This window comes from Notamacropus eugenii, chromosome 6 (genome assembly GCF_028372415.1).
Source record: "Notamacropus eugenii isolate mMacEug1 chromosome 6, mMacEug1.pri_v2, whole genome shotgun sequence".
Taxonomy (NCBI): Eukaryota; Metazoa; Chordata; class Mammalia; order Diprotodontia; family Macropodidae; genus Notamacropus; species Notamacropus eugenii.
Window position 1 is genome coordinate 158,477,085 of NC_092877.1, and position 15,707 is coordinate 158,492,791.

The 15,707-nt window shown below is 38.1% G+C and overlaps 2 protein-coding genes across 8 annotated transcripts in view; both read left to right on the top strand.

Moving 5' to 3' along the window:
• Window positions 1-15,707, top strand: part of RXFP1 (relaxin family peptide receptor 1) — a 184,926-nt gene that overhangs the window by 120,572 nt on the left and 48,647 nt on the right. For all 7 annotated transcript variants that reach the window (XM_072621367.1, XM_072621361.1, XM_072621362.1 and 4 more), the window contains 2 exons: window positions 62-133; window positions 1,254-1,328. In XM_072621367.1, the coding sequence (XP_072477468.1) occupies window positions 62-133; window positions 1,254-1,328 (147 nt within the window). The remainder of the gene's footprint in view (window positions 1-61; window positions 134-1,253; window positions 1,329-15,707) is intronic.
• On the top strand, window positions 1,338-9,918 carry LOC140512006 (E3 ubiquitin-protein ligase RNF168-like). The gene is given in 2 exon segments (XM_072621369.1): window positions 1,338-9,641; window positions 9,643-9,918. Coding segments are annotated over 2 exon segments (1,728 nt in total). The 5' UTR covers window positions 1,338-8,001; the 3' UTR covers window positions 9,731-9,918.

Sequence of the window (15,707 nt, forward strand, 5' to 3'; positions counted from 1 at the left end):
GCATTCATTTTTACATCATTGTAATAAGTTAATGAAAACAAAATTTTCTTCTACTTGGCAGAATAATTGAAGACAATCAACTCAGCAGAATTTCTCCATTAACATTTTATGGACTTAATTCTCTTATCCTCTTGTAAGTACAATTTAATAATAATGAACTTCTTGTTCTAGTAGTTTAAGCTTAATAGGGATAAATTTGGATTAGCAGGAGATAAAGTTCTTTCCCCATTTTGGAAAATGAAGCTATCAGTCCAATTTGAAAGATTGTAAAACATTTTGAAATCTCTTTTCCTCAACCTTTTCCATGGCAAATGCTTTCTGAATATAGAAGTAAAAAGAACATTTTTGGAGTATAAGACCTTTTAAAGCTGGATACAGCCTTACTACATATGTTGTAATTTGCCTTTAACAAACCAAGATTGTACTCAGGTTTGCCTTAATTATTAGAAAAACTCAACTTTTTCCTTAATACTACTAGTCAAACTTAAAACAAATGACCTTTTAAATTGGAAACTCAAAAGGTTTGTATTCTCATGCATCACAAATAATAGCAATTGAAATTTAGTCACTGAAGCACTTGGTTATTCCAAAACTTAAGAAGACATTAAAAAGGTAGTGTCAGGAACCTACAACCTCTGACTATTGGGCTCTGTTATCTCAGTTATAGGAGCACTTGGGAAAACGGTGGACAGCTGCTGTCAAAGATGCAGCATCCACTGACCTAGTATCACAAATGGATCATCCACCACATACTTCAGTGTTCTCTGCGTCCAGCAACTCAGTCAAATCCCAACATAGCCAAGAACATAAGATTTCTCCAAAGCAGCATGCAGTAAACACAGTGGAATGCAAAGAAAGACACTCAGAAATAACAGAAGCCTAAAAGCACATTCATTGTACTGTTACCAATACATTTTGCTTGGTTCACTAGTTTTCCTTCCTTCCAAAAAAATAGCTCTGCCACAGCGGCAGAATGGACCAAGCTGAAAAACACAAGCCCAAGGGTTCCTATTCTCCCTACTTTAAACTACTGTCTATAAGCAACTTCAGAGTAGGAGAGAGGTTCGTTCATCAGCCTGTAACTACTCAGGACAGTTACTGTGGCTTTCTTTGTGTGGCAGGGAAATGTCAGTGTTTTATTGGGTTCTGCAAGCTTTATCACCAGCTTGCAACTGAGATGAGAAAAGACCCCTGGAATTCTTTGCCTTCTTTCATTGCAAATATGTCAACAAGCATTTTTTTTCTCTTTCCAGGGCACTGATGAATAATTCTCTTGTCCATTTACCTGATAAACCACTTTGCCAGCATATGCCTAGACTACACTGGCTGTAAGTTTCTCCTTTTGTTTTGAAAAGAGCACAGCTATTATTTTCTTAACTTAATTCTGTTTGATTCACCAGATTCTTGACAAAGCATGAGGTAAGTTCTACTGTAGGTGTTATGTTAGGTGTACTCAAATTCAATAAGAGGGCATAGCAGATCTTCTCTTATGTCTGTCTCTGCGACACTATTCTTAATAAATAAAGAATGAGATAATAAATACCCTGTTTGCACAACCTAGGCTAGATGTGGTAAACTGAGCTGAGCAGACCCATTACCAAGTAGTAAACCTCTCCAATTTCCATTTCTTGCACATTCCAGCACCCTAAAAACCTCCAAATTCTCAAAATACCCACCCAACAAAACAAAGGAAGGGCAAAGGGTAAGATAATAAAACCTCTCTCTCCTTCACCACTAGCTTCAAAACATTTCCTGGAATTACAGAGGCTGTGAATAGAAAAGGATTTCTAGAGATATATCTCCAGTATAATACTTGAAGAAGTTTAGTAAGTGTAAGCCTACCACTGATAAGCCAATCTTTCTACTTTTGGATAGCTCTAATTGTTAGGGAATTTATTCCTTATGTAGAATTCTGCCTCCTTGAAACTTCCAAAACTTCCAAACACTGGTGCAAATTCTGTCCTCTGGGTCTAATAATAATAATTGATGTTAAGATAGCCTTTAAAGTTAACAAAGCACTTTACATTCTTACCTCATTAGATCCTTACAAGGACAATCTAAGACAGGTGTTACAGGTATTATTATCTCTATTGTATAAATTAGGAAATTGTGGATCAGAAAGGATGAGTGGGTTTCCATTCTATCATTTGGAAAATGAAGAGGTTGGTTAGACTCCATGATCCATCAATTAGTTCCTCCCAGAAGGAATATATGAATTATGTACTCCCAGGAGTATATAAACCTATAATCCTATGACTTCCTCAGGGCAATAAGGCAGGATTTGAACTCAGTTCTCTTCTAACTTCAGACCAGACCTTTTATCATTATGACACATTGCCTGTTTGATCAGAACAAGTCAAATCTGCCTTGTACGTGACACTGCTGCAAATATCTGAGGACATTTCATATGTTCTACCTCCTTTCTCAGTCCCTTCAACTATTCTTTATATGGTATGATCAATATTATCATCATCTGGATATGCTTCAACCTGTCAATATCTTTCCTAATATTTGATGAACATAACACTTCAAAAGTCATCTGATCAGGGCAGAGTACCGCAAAACGCTTACTCCCCGCTTCTTAACACTATGCCTCTCTTAAATTAGCTTAAGTTGCTTTTAGCTTTTGCTGGCTGTGGTTAATTCCCAATCCTGGAAACGTCAGATCACATTGACTTTGTGGTCCACTGATAACTCTAGACAGTTTTCATCTTTACTGTTGCTTAACCATACTTTATCTATCCTGGATTTGACTTCATACACTCAGAATTGTAAGAGACTTTTTAAAAAAATCTAGTCCAACACTCATTTTACATAAAAGGAAATGGAGGTTCAGAGAAGAGACTAGGTCAAGCCTACACAGATACTAAGTAGAAGATCCAGGTTTAAACTCAATTTCTCTAAATCCAGATCATAAATTCTTTATACTTAGATTTGGTCTTCAGCCTAATCTACTGGAATGTATTCTAGATTTCAACCTCAATGTCAAACAATGGACTCCACTATGAAAAGATCCATCACAGCTTTGTGTCATCTGTAAATTTGATAAAAAGGCCACTTTTAACTTCACCCCATATTAATTTTATCAGTTACTGTACCAAGGACTGAATTCTGAGGCATCTAATTCACTAGAAAATGTGGTCCAAACTTAACATTGACATATTAAAGTGTTGTAATAATGTTAACGAAAGATCTTCCCTATCCATCAATAGGCCTCAAGTGAAGCCCATTAAGGGAAGCTTGAATAGGGGAGGCTTGTTTGGTAGAAAGGCCCACAACTTTTGTTAATTGCTAATGAGGCACTGGGTCACAAGGGTCTTGATGTCGTCTGGCTCTGAAAAGTGATGTTTTGCTTGGGGGCATACTCTTTGGAAGAAGGTTTGTGTGCCCCAAGAAACTCCAGGTAGCCTTTAAGGAGCCCCACCCTCCCCCATCCTGGATGTGTCAGGGTGCCTGCTACTACAAATAGCTGGTCATTTAACAATCAGTCAAGCAACGCATATTAATATGTCTCCTATGGTGTCTACTAGGCACCATGCTGAGCACTAGAGATACAAAGACATAAATGAAAATAGTCCTTACCCTCAAGAAGTTTATATTCAACTGGGGAAGAAGATATATACAAATATAAGTAACCTCAAAATATAGCCAAGGTAATGGGGGGAGATACTAGCAAGTAGGGGTGATCAAGAAAGGCTTCATGTAGGAAGTAAACTTGGATATCACTTGCGCTGTGCTTAAAAGAAGCTAGGGATTATAAGAATTGTTTCCTAAAAGCAATAGGGAGCTACTAGGACTTTTTGAGTGAATGTGGTGAAACAATGAATGATGAAGGATGAATTGGAGAAGGGAGACAATTAGGAAAGGGGGCCAAATTATAAAGCTACTGAAATATTCCAGGCCAGTGATGCTGAGTGCCTAAAGTAGGGTGGTGGTGGTGTGAATTGCTAATTAATTCATGTAATTATGAAATGGGACAGGCATGCCTGGTTCTTTAGGTACTTACAAGGGAAGACCATGATGGCAGCAGGAAGTGAGGTTGTAATCATACATAAGGTACAGAAAGTACAAAAAGAGACAAATGGTGCAAGAGAGAATGAATATAGAGGCAGATAGCATGGGGACTGAGATGGGATGGGAGAAAGAGGCAGACATCATGAGGAAGAGAATGGGAAGTAGGAAAGTCACTCCTGCAAGGATAGATTAGAGCTGGGATCACTCAACTGCATGGTCCCAGATGAAGGTGTTAGAATGCTGAGAGGTACAGAAGTTTGAGGTCTCATTTTTATAGGGTTTTATCTGTGTGACCTTGAGGTTAGTTCGCCAAAATATCCAAATTATCTCAAAATTGTAAGTCAAAATTAACATGTCCATGTCATCTCAAATTTAACATCTGCTATTCTGCTGGTTTTACTGCAGATGTCTGGAACCTATCTGATATTTATATATCATAGCATTAAGAACTCTGACAGTAAGGCTTACATGACTTCCCTGATACAGCACATATTCTCAGGATGTGAATTTTGGTTAATATATGGTACTGTTTGCAAATTATGCTCCTTTGATCCTTGGAATGGTGTGTTCTATGACTTCTAGGTTCCCCTTTGCAATCTTACTTCCTGCTATTGTTATAAACTCACAGATAACCCTTGGAGATATTGCAGGTTTGGTTCCAGACTACTGCAGTAAAACGATTATCACAGTAAAGTGAGTTATATGGATTTTTTTGTTTCCCTATAAAAGTTTATTTTTACACTATATTATAGTCTATTAAGTGAGCAATAGTATTCTGTTTTTTTAAAAAAAAAATGTACATACCTTCATTTAAAAATACTTTATTATTAAAAAATACCAACTACCATCTGAACCTTCAGCAAGTCTTTTTTTATTTGGTGGAGGATCTTGCCAAGATGTTGATGGCTGCTGACTAATCAATGTGGTGGTTGCTGAAGACTGCAGTGGCTATAACAGTTTCTTAAGATAACAATGTAGTTTGCCCCATGGATTGACTCGTCCTTTTATAAAGATTTCTCTGTAGCATGTGATGCTGTTTGATAGCATTTTATCCACAGTAGAACTTCTTTCAAAATTAGAATCAATTCTCTTAAACCCTGCCACTGGTTTATCGATTAAGTTTATGTGATAATTTTATGTTTGTATTTTATATGATATTCTTCAATATTATTGTGTCTCAGGGAATAGAGAGACCCAAGGAAAGGGAGAGAGACAGGGAATGGTTTAGCAGTCAGAACACACATAACTTTTTTGGTATGGTTCATGGTACCCCAAAACAACCACAATGGCAACATCAAAGATCACTGATCACAGACCACTATAACAGATCTAATAATAATGGAAAAGTTGGAAATATTGAGAGAATTACCAAAATGTGCCACCGATACACAATGTGAGCACATGCGGTTAGAAAAATGACACCAAGAGACTTGCTCAACACAGGGTTGCCACAAACCTCCAATTTGTACAAAAACGCAATATCTTTAAAGCATAATAAATAAGGGGAAGGTCAAGGAGACCAGAACAAGATACAATTTTAATACCTCATGTTAAAAAAAAAAAGATACATGTAAATTATCGGGGGGGGGCGGTCAACTAGTTGTTCTTTGAGGTCCTCTGAGCTAAATTATGATCCTATCTTTTAATTTGTCCGAGGTCATATAGCTAAGTGTCTAAGATAAGATTTATTACATCATGCTATTTCTAATAATATTTAACATATCCAGGAACCTCACCTATCAGAAAAACAAGATAAAAAGTAATTTTAAAAGTAGAGGGGTGAACTGTTAGAATAAATGTATATCTACATATATATACATACATATACATATGTTTGTATACTGTATGTGCACTAAAGTGTATCTATTTTCTTCACATGTGACTCCATAAGATCTTTCCTCAGTTTATTTTATATAGAATTCAGATAAATTTAGAAAACTAATATCCAAATCCATGTCAATTCCAAAGCTGTACATTTTAAGGTGGAAGAACCTATTACAAATGCACTCTCAAAAAAACTTGATAGAAAGTTTTACCTGAAGTTTACCTGATATTAAAATTTCTTAATCTCTTTATTCACAATAAATCTGTGAGGTAATTAAAGTAGCATTAACCCTCCCTTACAGATGAGAAAACAGAGGCTTAGAGAAATTGACTTGCCCATGGTAAGAGAGCTATTTAGTATCAGAGGCAAGACTTAAACTCAGGTTCCCCTTCACTCCAAGTTCACCCAAGCTGGCCCAGTGGAAATGTGTTGGACCTGAAATCAAGACTGGAGTTCAGAAAACCCAGCCTTAGATACTTATTGGGTAGCTCTGAACAAGTCACTTAATGTCTCTACTCCAGTTTCCCCAACTGTTGTTACAGATACGTGAGAGAGTCTGTGTCTGTATAACTACTATATATAAAAAGAGAAAAGACATAAAATATGAAAATCTGACCCAGGAATTCAAAAGACAGAGGAAGTCAAGGCTATTTTGTACATAGGCTGTAAGGGCATCCTTTCCTTAAAGCACATTATACCAAGAGATCATCATGTTGGGAGCCATCAGGAACCTTAGAAATGCAGCCAAGAAATAATCGCTGGGATAAAATCACATGTCCTTGAAATACTGAAGTAGATGTCTAACATATCAGTTAAGGAGGTATGTAAAAGAAACAGAGGTGGAAAGAGCCTGATTTTTAGTCCAATGACTTTGGTTTTGAAAACAGGCAGTGTGTCAGGTCTTACCCATCATCTGGAACGTATCTTCCCAACACCTGGAAACTAGTAAGTGCTTAATAAATGGGTGCTTAATGATTTGAGATGGCTTGTGTAACCTTGGGCAACCCTTCTGGTTTTTACTGTCCTCAGGTATAAAATGAGAAAGGGCCACTAGTTAGAATAGTATAGAATGCTGAGCCTGGAGTCAGGGATACTTCTCTTCCTGAGTTCAAATCTCTCCTCACATACTTCCTAGCTATGTGACCTTGGGCAAGTCACTTAATCCTGCTTGCCTCCTTTCTTCATGTGCTAAATGAGCTAGATAGAGAATGAAGTAGCTAACCACTGCAGTATCTCTTGCCAAGAAAAACCTAAATGAAATGATAAAGAGGAGAACCTGACTGAACAAAAAAATACTTTAAAAGCAACTGTACTTAATGGACAGCAGTATCATTTACAATACTTTGTTTTTAAAAATGGGTAGATAGATAGAAAAACAGATGGAAAGAGATAGATGGTATAGATAGAAAATATAGAAGAGGGTTATAGAAGATGGATGGTAAAGAAAATATAGTATAGATATAGAAGATAATTAAGATGATACAACTTCCCCCAAAAAAGTGAATTCCGGGAAAATAAGGAAATGGTCTCAGGTTTGAACTATATTAAAGATTCTCAATTTTTTTTCATATTTTGCTAAGTGTATTTCAACGTAAGTAGCTCCCCTTGGTATTCCCTATGTATTTCATCTTACGCATTTCCAAACTTTCTCCTGAGGTCCAAACATTGTCTTTGTTCATGACACAAAAATAGTATGGAACCCAGGTCTTTGTGATCTGGAAGGTAGCTTCTTACTCCACCATCATGATGGATGATCCATCCTTCCTAAGCCTAGGCGGCACTGTCCATCGAAACCCGTGGGCAGAACAGGTATTGTGGCTGCTGCCCTTTCTCCCCCCACCCTTCCCCGGCACTCTCGGGGGCTCCCAGTGGCTGGGAGGATAAAGGGAGGAGAAGGGAGGGGGTGGGAGAAAGGAAGCCCCGCCCCCGCGGCTGTTGACGTCACAAGAGCCAGCCCAGACTGGGTGCAGCCCAGCTGTATTCAGGTCGGCTCCGCTCGGGGTCTAGAGGGAGAGCCAGAGTTGAAGCCCCGCCCTCCTGGGGCTAATACCGGGACGAAGCTGCAGGCTCGGCCTCTCAAACCCCAGACGGGGCGGCGCCAGGGGTCAGGAGAGGAATCTGGCCGTCCTGAGGTCTAGCTCTGGGCGCCCAACGATCCTGGGATGGGGAGCTCTCCTCCGGCCGCCCCTGGGATGACCACTTCCCCGGAGGCCCCGCTCCAGCTCTCTGAATGCTTCTGTCCCATCTGCATGGAGATCCTGGTGGAGCCCATAAGTCTCCCATGCGGCCACACTCTGTGCCACTCGTGCTTCCAGCAGACCATTGAAAAGGCCAGCCTGTACTGCCCCTTCTGCCGCCGCCGGGTGTCCTCGTGGGCCCGTGCCCAAGCTCGCCAGAACACGCTGATCAATCAGAAGCTATGGCGAAGGATCGAGAAGCAGTACCTCCAGAAGGGTGGGCTTGCAGGCTGGGGAGGTAGGATCAAGCACAAGGACCAGGAGGTAGATCCCCCACTACGCAGGCTCAGTGCGCCTGGGGAGCTGAGGCAGGAGTATGAGGAGGAGCTGAGCAAGGTGAAAGCGGAGAGGCAAGCATGCGCTGAAGAGGAGGCTCGTATCAGCGCAGAATACATAAACCGACTGCTGGCAGAGGAGGAGGAGAAGGAAGAGGAAGGCAGGCAAAAGCCGGAACAAGAGGAAGAAGGGAAGCCGAGACTGGAGCTGGAGCAAAAAGAGAATCAGGAGGAAGGAAAGAATCCGAGGTCAAAGCCAGAAGAAATTCAAACTAGGGAGAAGGGAAAGAGGCCAAGATATGAGGAAGCCTCGGGGCAAACTGAGGATGGAGACAACCTGAGGCAGGAGGAGGAAGGGAGACAAAAAGAGAGGGAGGACCACCTGCAAATGGGTCAAGAACTGGCCCAAGAAATAAGCACCAGTTTTAAAACACTGAAATGTGTCTTGACTTCCCTTTTTGTTGCCAATTCGTCTTACCCTGCCCCTTGCAGATCACCAAAGAAAACAGAGAGCAAACCTAACGAGGCTAGAGACATTCACAAGTGCATGACACTCAAGTCCCCACTTACTTCCCCAACGCTACAGAATGAACTTGGAACCGAGGGAGGCAAGGGATCCTACAAGTCTAAGGAGGTCAGTATTGGTAAAGGAAAGAGCACCAGGTGGCAGGGGGAAAGAGGTGAAGATTTGCCAACTTTATCTACACAAGCCTGTGAAATTGAAAACATTGGTGCAAAGACTTCTCAGGCAGCTGGGATAGAAACTTGTCTTAGAGGAGAAAGTAAGCCAGGAACAAGCAGCAAGAATACAATTATAAGCCATTCTAATGTTGCACATCACAAACTGCCCAAAACTAAATTTTTCTGCTCTGGGGAAGCTGTAGCTAAGTCTTCAGGTGAATCAGAGAATGAATGCACAGCAGAGATGAAAGATGAAGGGAGTAGTCTGTTGGTGAATAAAGAAATTCCTGGAAGAAAAAGTTTGGAATTGCTGTCTGAATCCCCCACTGATTCAGACTTCTCTTCGAAGAAAAGGAAAATAAGCCCAGAAAACACCCCAGAGAAAGAGGAAAGAAAAAGTACCTTTACCCAAAAACTGATAGATTTAGAGCTCTTATTTTTTGAAAGGCATCAGCAAGAGGAAGAGGATAGATTATTGGCATTACAGCTTCAGGGAGAAATGAATAAAGAACAAGAGAAGCTAAATAGGGCAAAGAGAACCCGAGACAAATACCTCCTGCGTCCTAGAGTCTCTTTAAATTCAGGTAAAAGAAGAAGGGTTTTCAGCAAAAATTCAAAGAAAAAAACTGAAGCAGTACTTTCAGAGCCTCTCAGGGGTTCTTCATATCATTAATGGCCATCTTTTAAAATCTAGTTGAAAATTTCAGCTAAAGATAAAGGAGAAAAGGTAACAAACTCTAACCAAAATGCCCCCTTCTCTACTGGCTAGTTAATTCACACCAAAAAAAAAAATTAACTTTTCAAATCTTTCAATGAGCTGCAAAATAAGGAATATGGAAAAGGAATAAGGAGTAAAACTTGATAATAATGTTCTTCTATTCTATAATATCCTTGTAGATAGGTTTTGTTTTTGTGTTTTGATGCATTTTGTTCAATGAAGGTGCCTGTTTTCAGTAGTTGCTTAATTGAAAGGTTATCTTATTAAAGGAAAGCTCCTCGGGTGCCATTACTAAAGTTCATCTTCAGATTGAAATCTCCAAGTTTACAATAAAGTTTTTATTTTAGCAGTAACCAGGGTACACTGAAGTGAAAGATCCCATTTGTTGGTAAATACCTTAGGCCTGATCCAAGATGTCCTCCACTATCCTAAATATAATAATTCTTTCTCAAACAAAAAAAAAAAACCTTTCCTTTATGATTACTATCCACCTTTTTGCCCTGTTGAATTGGAATTTAAATAAAAGGAAAAACTGCTCTAAAGAATTTAAGGAATGAAGGCTAGAGTTAATCTTCACTGAGATGAATTCAGTCTCCTTGCTACTTCTCAGAATATTTAAAGAGTATACTTCAATGATTTATTATCAAATTTAGTTCATCTTAATTAAATTTTAGTCATAATAAAAACTTTATGGAATGGATCAGCATCATTGAGAGAGGGAGAAGGAATGTGGAAAATGATTTGAGAGAAAGGGAGCCTCATTCCTCAAGCAAAAGGAAATGAGAGTGGCAATATGATTAAACTGAGCAAGGGAGGAAAGGTGAGATGGAGCAGTCTTTACAGATGGAAATAGATAGGATAAAGAAGATAGTGACAGTGGCAAGACAACCTCTTCTGTATTGGTTTCCTTTAGGGGCACTGCTCCCACTTGGGCCTCTGACAGTTTTATATCTTAGTACCAGGCAACAAATTGATAATTAGCCAATCATGCTGATTTTGAAAAATTGGCTTTTAAAAATTCAGTTCTAAAAAATGAATCTTATAAAGGAAGAAAATAATTTTTTAAAAGAAAAAGAAGTGGGAAATGTTTAAAAAATCTGTCATAAGTGAAAATGGTTATATTTCTGTTTTCAGCTTTACAAAGTAAGTTTTTCCTGATAATCCTATAGAGCAGAAAATGCAAATATTACTTATAATCACCCATATTAGAGATGATGAAGCAGAGGCTCAAAAGGTTTAAATGAACTTGCCTGTGGTCACACAGGGAATAAATGGTATTCAGACCCATATTTTCTGATTACATATCCAGGTTTCTATATGCCAGGCTATCTTTGTAGTAGAAAAAAACAAATGAATTTTACCTTGATCAAAATTAGAGACTTCTTTTCCAGGCTTAATTTGATATTGGTCTGTTCTATGAAGATAGACCCTGTTGAATATAGGTCACTTTCACATATGCTAACATTGCAAAGAAGATTGAATATGGTGTCTTCTGTGCATTAGAAATGGAGGCATTGGCTATTTTTATATCTTCATGGCATTGGTTACTCATGATTGATTATATGTGATCAGCATAACAGTAACAAAAGTGATAAGCTAAACTGTTATAGTTAGAAGACTTTCTACTGATGTTTAATACCTGATTGAATGTATTTTTATTGGAAAATGTAGGTTTAACTACATTTAAAGCTAAGTAAATTAATACCAATTTGCCCTTTTTAAAAAAAATTCAGCCTTTATAATAGAACACTGACCTTAGAATCAAGTGATCTGGAGCAGATTCTGGTTTTTAGACTTCCTTGCTTTCAGCCAAATGATGTAGAGCCTTTCCTCATCTGTATGATCTACATTGTACTACTTTTATTACTTCACAGTGTTGTGAGTACCATGGTCCCATAGATTTAGCACAAGAAGGGATCTTTGAGATCTTCAAGTTGACAGCTTGTAAAATCTCTCACTTTACAGATGAGGAAATTGAGGCTGAAAAACATTAAATGATCTGCCCAAGGTCATAGAGGTTTTCATATTCCTGATCCACAAATTCTTAAATAGCATCATTTTTATAAATGTGGGAGTTAACAGCCTGCAAAATGTGTGGGTTTTTTAATACAGTAAAATAACAATCTAAACTGAAGCTTTCACAGATTCTAAGTATTTCTATTCAAATTATACATTTAACTTTTAGAGCTAGAAGGGACTTAACAATTCACCTAACTATGGTTCCTGCTTTCCCTCTTTCAATTTTAAGTTGAGCCTGACCAAAAGAGGTTAGGTAATTTGCCCTGTTAGAATCCTTCAAATTAAAAGTAAAATGTCTTTTAAATAAGAGAATCAAGTATAGAAAAACACCTAAGAGTAGGATTGATATTAGTATTGAGGTTGGCCTTCAGTCTCAAAGTTGATGATGAATTTATTGGAGAAACAACCTAAGAAGAGTAGGAAATCTAAGAAAACCTAAGATCATGTCATATCATTCTGCTTTGAAATATCTTAATCTTCATAAGGAAATCCAAAATCTTTCAAGACATTTCAACTCTAGTACATAACTTAATACTGCTAACCCTTACTTTTTGGATGTAGATGTGAAGGAAGTACTGTAAAACTTTTTAAACCATTGCATTTGAAATATTCTGCATTGAAAAGTTCAAAATCCTTACAGAGAGGTTTAAAAAGTAAAGGAGATGAATGTTGTGTGCCTCTTTAATATGTGGTTTTAAGCAATTACATTCAAAATAATGAGTATTTCACATGAATAATCAAATTTCACATGAACAATCAAATTTCACATGAACAATCAAATGCTGGCTGGCCCAAGATACAAGTACATAAGAGGCTGGTCAGCTGGCAGTAATGGTAGCTAGCAGAAGTTGTAAACACAAACTTGATCTTGGTTGGGGGAAATTTTGTCTGCAAGATAGTTGGGAATTTATGCTTCCATTGTTTTTCTTTTGGATTTTGGGGTTGAATCATGAGTCAGGAAAGAGTGAGTAATGAACTGTCTGGTCCTTTTAAAGAAGATAACTGGCTTCTAGGATTCAAAAGAAAGATGTGGGCTAGAAAAGCAGTTTCTTATTGTTGTTTTTTAAACCATGTTTAGAGCTTTTTTTAATACATAGAAATTAGGGAGACAATTTAGGTGATATTTTTTTCTGTTCTTCTAGAGGAAAAATTTGCTTCATAGTACGCCTGAAGACCAGAACACATATTATAACCACATACTGACAAAGCCTCTGACATTTTGAAGTTAAAATTTTATTCAGTCTGGGATTAGTATGAAGTAATAAATTAAAGTAATAGTGGGTGACTCAAAGAACAGAGGTGATTATAAGAAGGCCATGGCATATTTGCCGGCATTGATTTATATGCAAGAGATGACAATAAGGAATTGTCTAGAAATGAATTTTTTTGGAAAGAGAGGGATTGCAGTGAAAGGGGTCACAAAAGATGACTCCAAGAGTTGCACTAGTATGAGAATGCCAAGGGATTTAAAAGAAGGGCTCCAACTCAGTGGTTATCCAGTCTATGGAGGATTTTTAGAACCTTAAGAATCTCAGGATAAAAAGGCATGGCTGAATTGCAGTTTATACCAATGGTAGGAATAGCCATATCAGTGAGATCATAGATCTTTTGAAGAATTAGAGTACCACCTGTCACCCAGAACTAAAAGCCTTGGGTTTGCACAACCTGGGTTCAGACTTCAGGGGAAGAGGAAGGAAATATACTTCTTCATTTTTCACAAATCATTTTTCCTACCAAACATTAGAACTTGGCCCACTTTATACCTATCCCAAAATCATTTGGGAGATGTGGGGATAGGGGACTGTAATAATCTCAGTTCTGTTTTTGTCACCTTTCTTTGAATAATTCCCTTGTTCCAGAAGATCTCCGCAAAGGCAAGAAAAGGCAGGTTTCTCCCAAGCTATTATATAGACCTTCTCTAAAATATGTTCAATATCGTGACAAAGTTCTCATTCATCCTTTAGTCTTATTAAGTTTTCCCAGGATCTTCCTAGTCACATCTTGTATAGAAATATAAATATTTGTAGACATTGAGTCCTTTAACAGTTGTCAGAACGCTTTCATCACAACAACCTGGTAATATATATAGTGAAGCGTTAGGAGAAGTCTAACTTAGACATCAACATGTGCCAAATATGCCACTTCTTATTAATGTAAATATGCACATGGAAATCATAAGATCATGGTTTTAGAGGAAGAAGGGACCTCAGAGGCCAGTTTAACCCCCTCATTTTGCAGGTAAGGAAACTACAGCCCATTAAGTGATTTGCCTGATTTGGAAATTCAGTGTTCTTTCCATTGTAGAAAAGGATGGTTTTTGTAGGAAAAAATAGTGGTGAGTAGACTAATTCAACTTGAAGAATACATTTGTAAGATTTAATGTACATTTTTAAGATTTAATAGTGAAGGCACTATTAGCACTTCTTGACAGTTATCAGAATTGTAAATGTAGAATCTAATAAAGTAGCCAGGTTCTAGGGAACGTGTTTTCTAAAGTCAGTCATAATAGCAGATATCACAAAGAATCAGAGGTTTTAAGATCCTTTATCCAGACTTCATTACCATAAAATTACAGAATTGAAAGAGACCTTAGAAGTCACGTACTCCAATTTCTCCCCTAGTACATCATTTTTTCCAAGAACTAGAACTGTACAAAGATGAAATAGGCTACTTTTGGATGTTGTATGCTTCCTTTCCCAAGGGTATTCAAGAAGAGGCTGAAGAGAGGCTAGGGATGAGAAGGGAAGAGTCAAAGAAAATCCCAAAGTGTGCCACAGACAAAAAACAACCAGGATTGGGGGAAAGGCAATAGCTTCATTTGGGGTCATGTTATGTCTGAAGTACCAATGGAACATACAAGTGAAGATGTTCTATAGTCTATAGTCAGTTAGAAAATCCTTTTGGTTCAGTGATTAGTAACTTAGCAGTAATGCCCAGAGAAGAGAGCTTCTTTTCTTCTACTTCCCTGATTCTAACAAAAACAAAACAACCAACAAACAAAAAAGCCCATGCATGGGAAGAACATCATGACCCTGTCTTTATTAAAATAAAGGCTAAACATTTCTGAATCAGGAATGACCTCACTGAGCTGCATGTTCTCACAAAAGCTGCATTTCAGGATCTTACAAACCAAGGAATGTTTTAACCAAGGAATACTGAATACTTCATCAACAGAAGGCATGAGTTTTAGATCCTCTAGTTCTAGAACCCCTAATATCAGAAAAAATCCCAGTGAAGATAGAAACAACAATAAAAAAGTAAAAATATATACATGCAAACAAAGCATTTCGGAGTGAGAAAGATCTGGAAAATTATCTTACAAATTTTGTTTGTATAGTGGGCCCAATCTTTTGCAGAAAAGGCAATTGACTGCTTTTCCTTCCAGGGTCCTCAGGATGACCCTAAGAATTTATGATATTCTAGTATTATCATTCACAAGTCCCTCATCTGATGTGCTCTCCAGGATCAACCAGTTAACATGCTACCCCCAATATTAATCAACTGATTGATATAAATTATCTCTTACAAAAGGGATACTTACTGAGAAAGTATAATGGACAAGAGCTAGAAAAAAATTCCCTCTGAAAAGAGGGCTCCTAATCAAAAAATACTGAAACAGATATGTAGGGAATAGTGTAACCAAAATCACAGTGAGACTCCAGGCCCCAGAGGGCCTTTTTTCCCTTGAAGTAGTCCCCAGCAAGTTCTCATTGGGGTATGGCCTAACCAAAGGAGGAATTGCTCCATCAAATATATTAGCTCCTTATGAGAATGTCTGGTTCATTCACTGCTGCGTTGGGTGAAGCCAGTCTTTCCTCATGTGTGGTTCTGCCTACCAGAGTTAGCTCCCATTACCAACTCTAGTAGATTCTGCTTGCTTCCATCTTTGATGAAGTTTCTGATGGCTCTCCTGACCTTTCAAAGCTCCCAAGGTCATA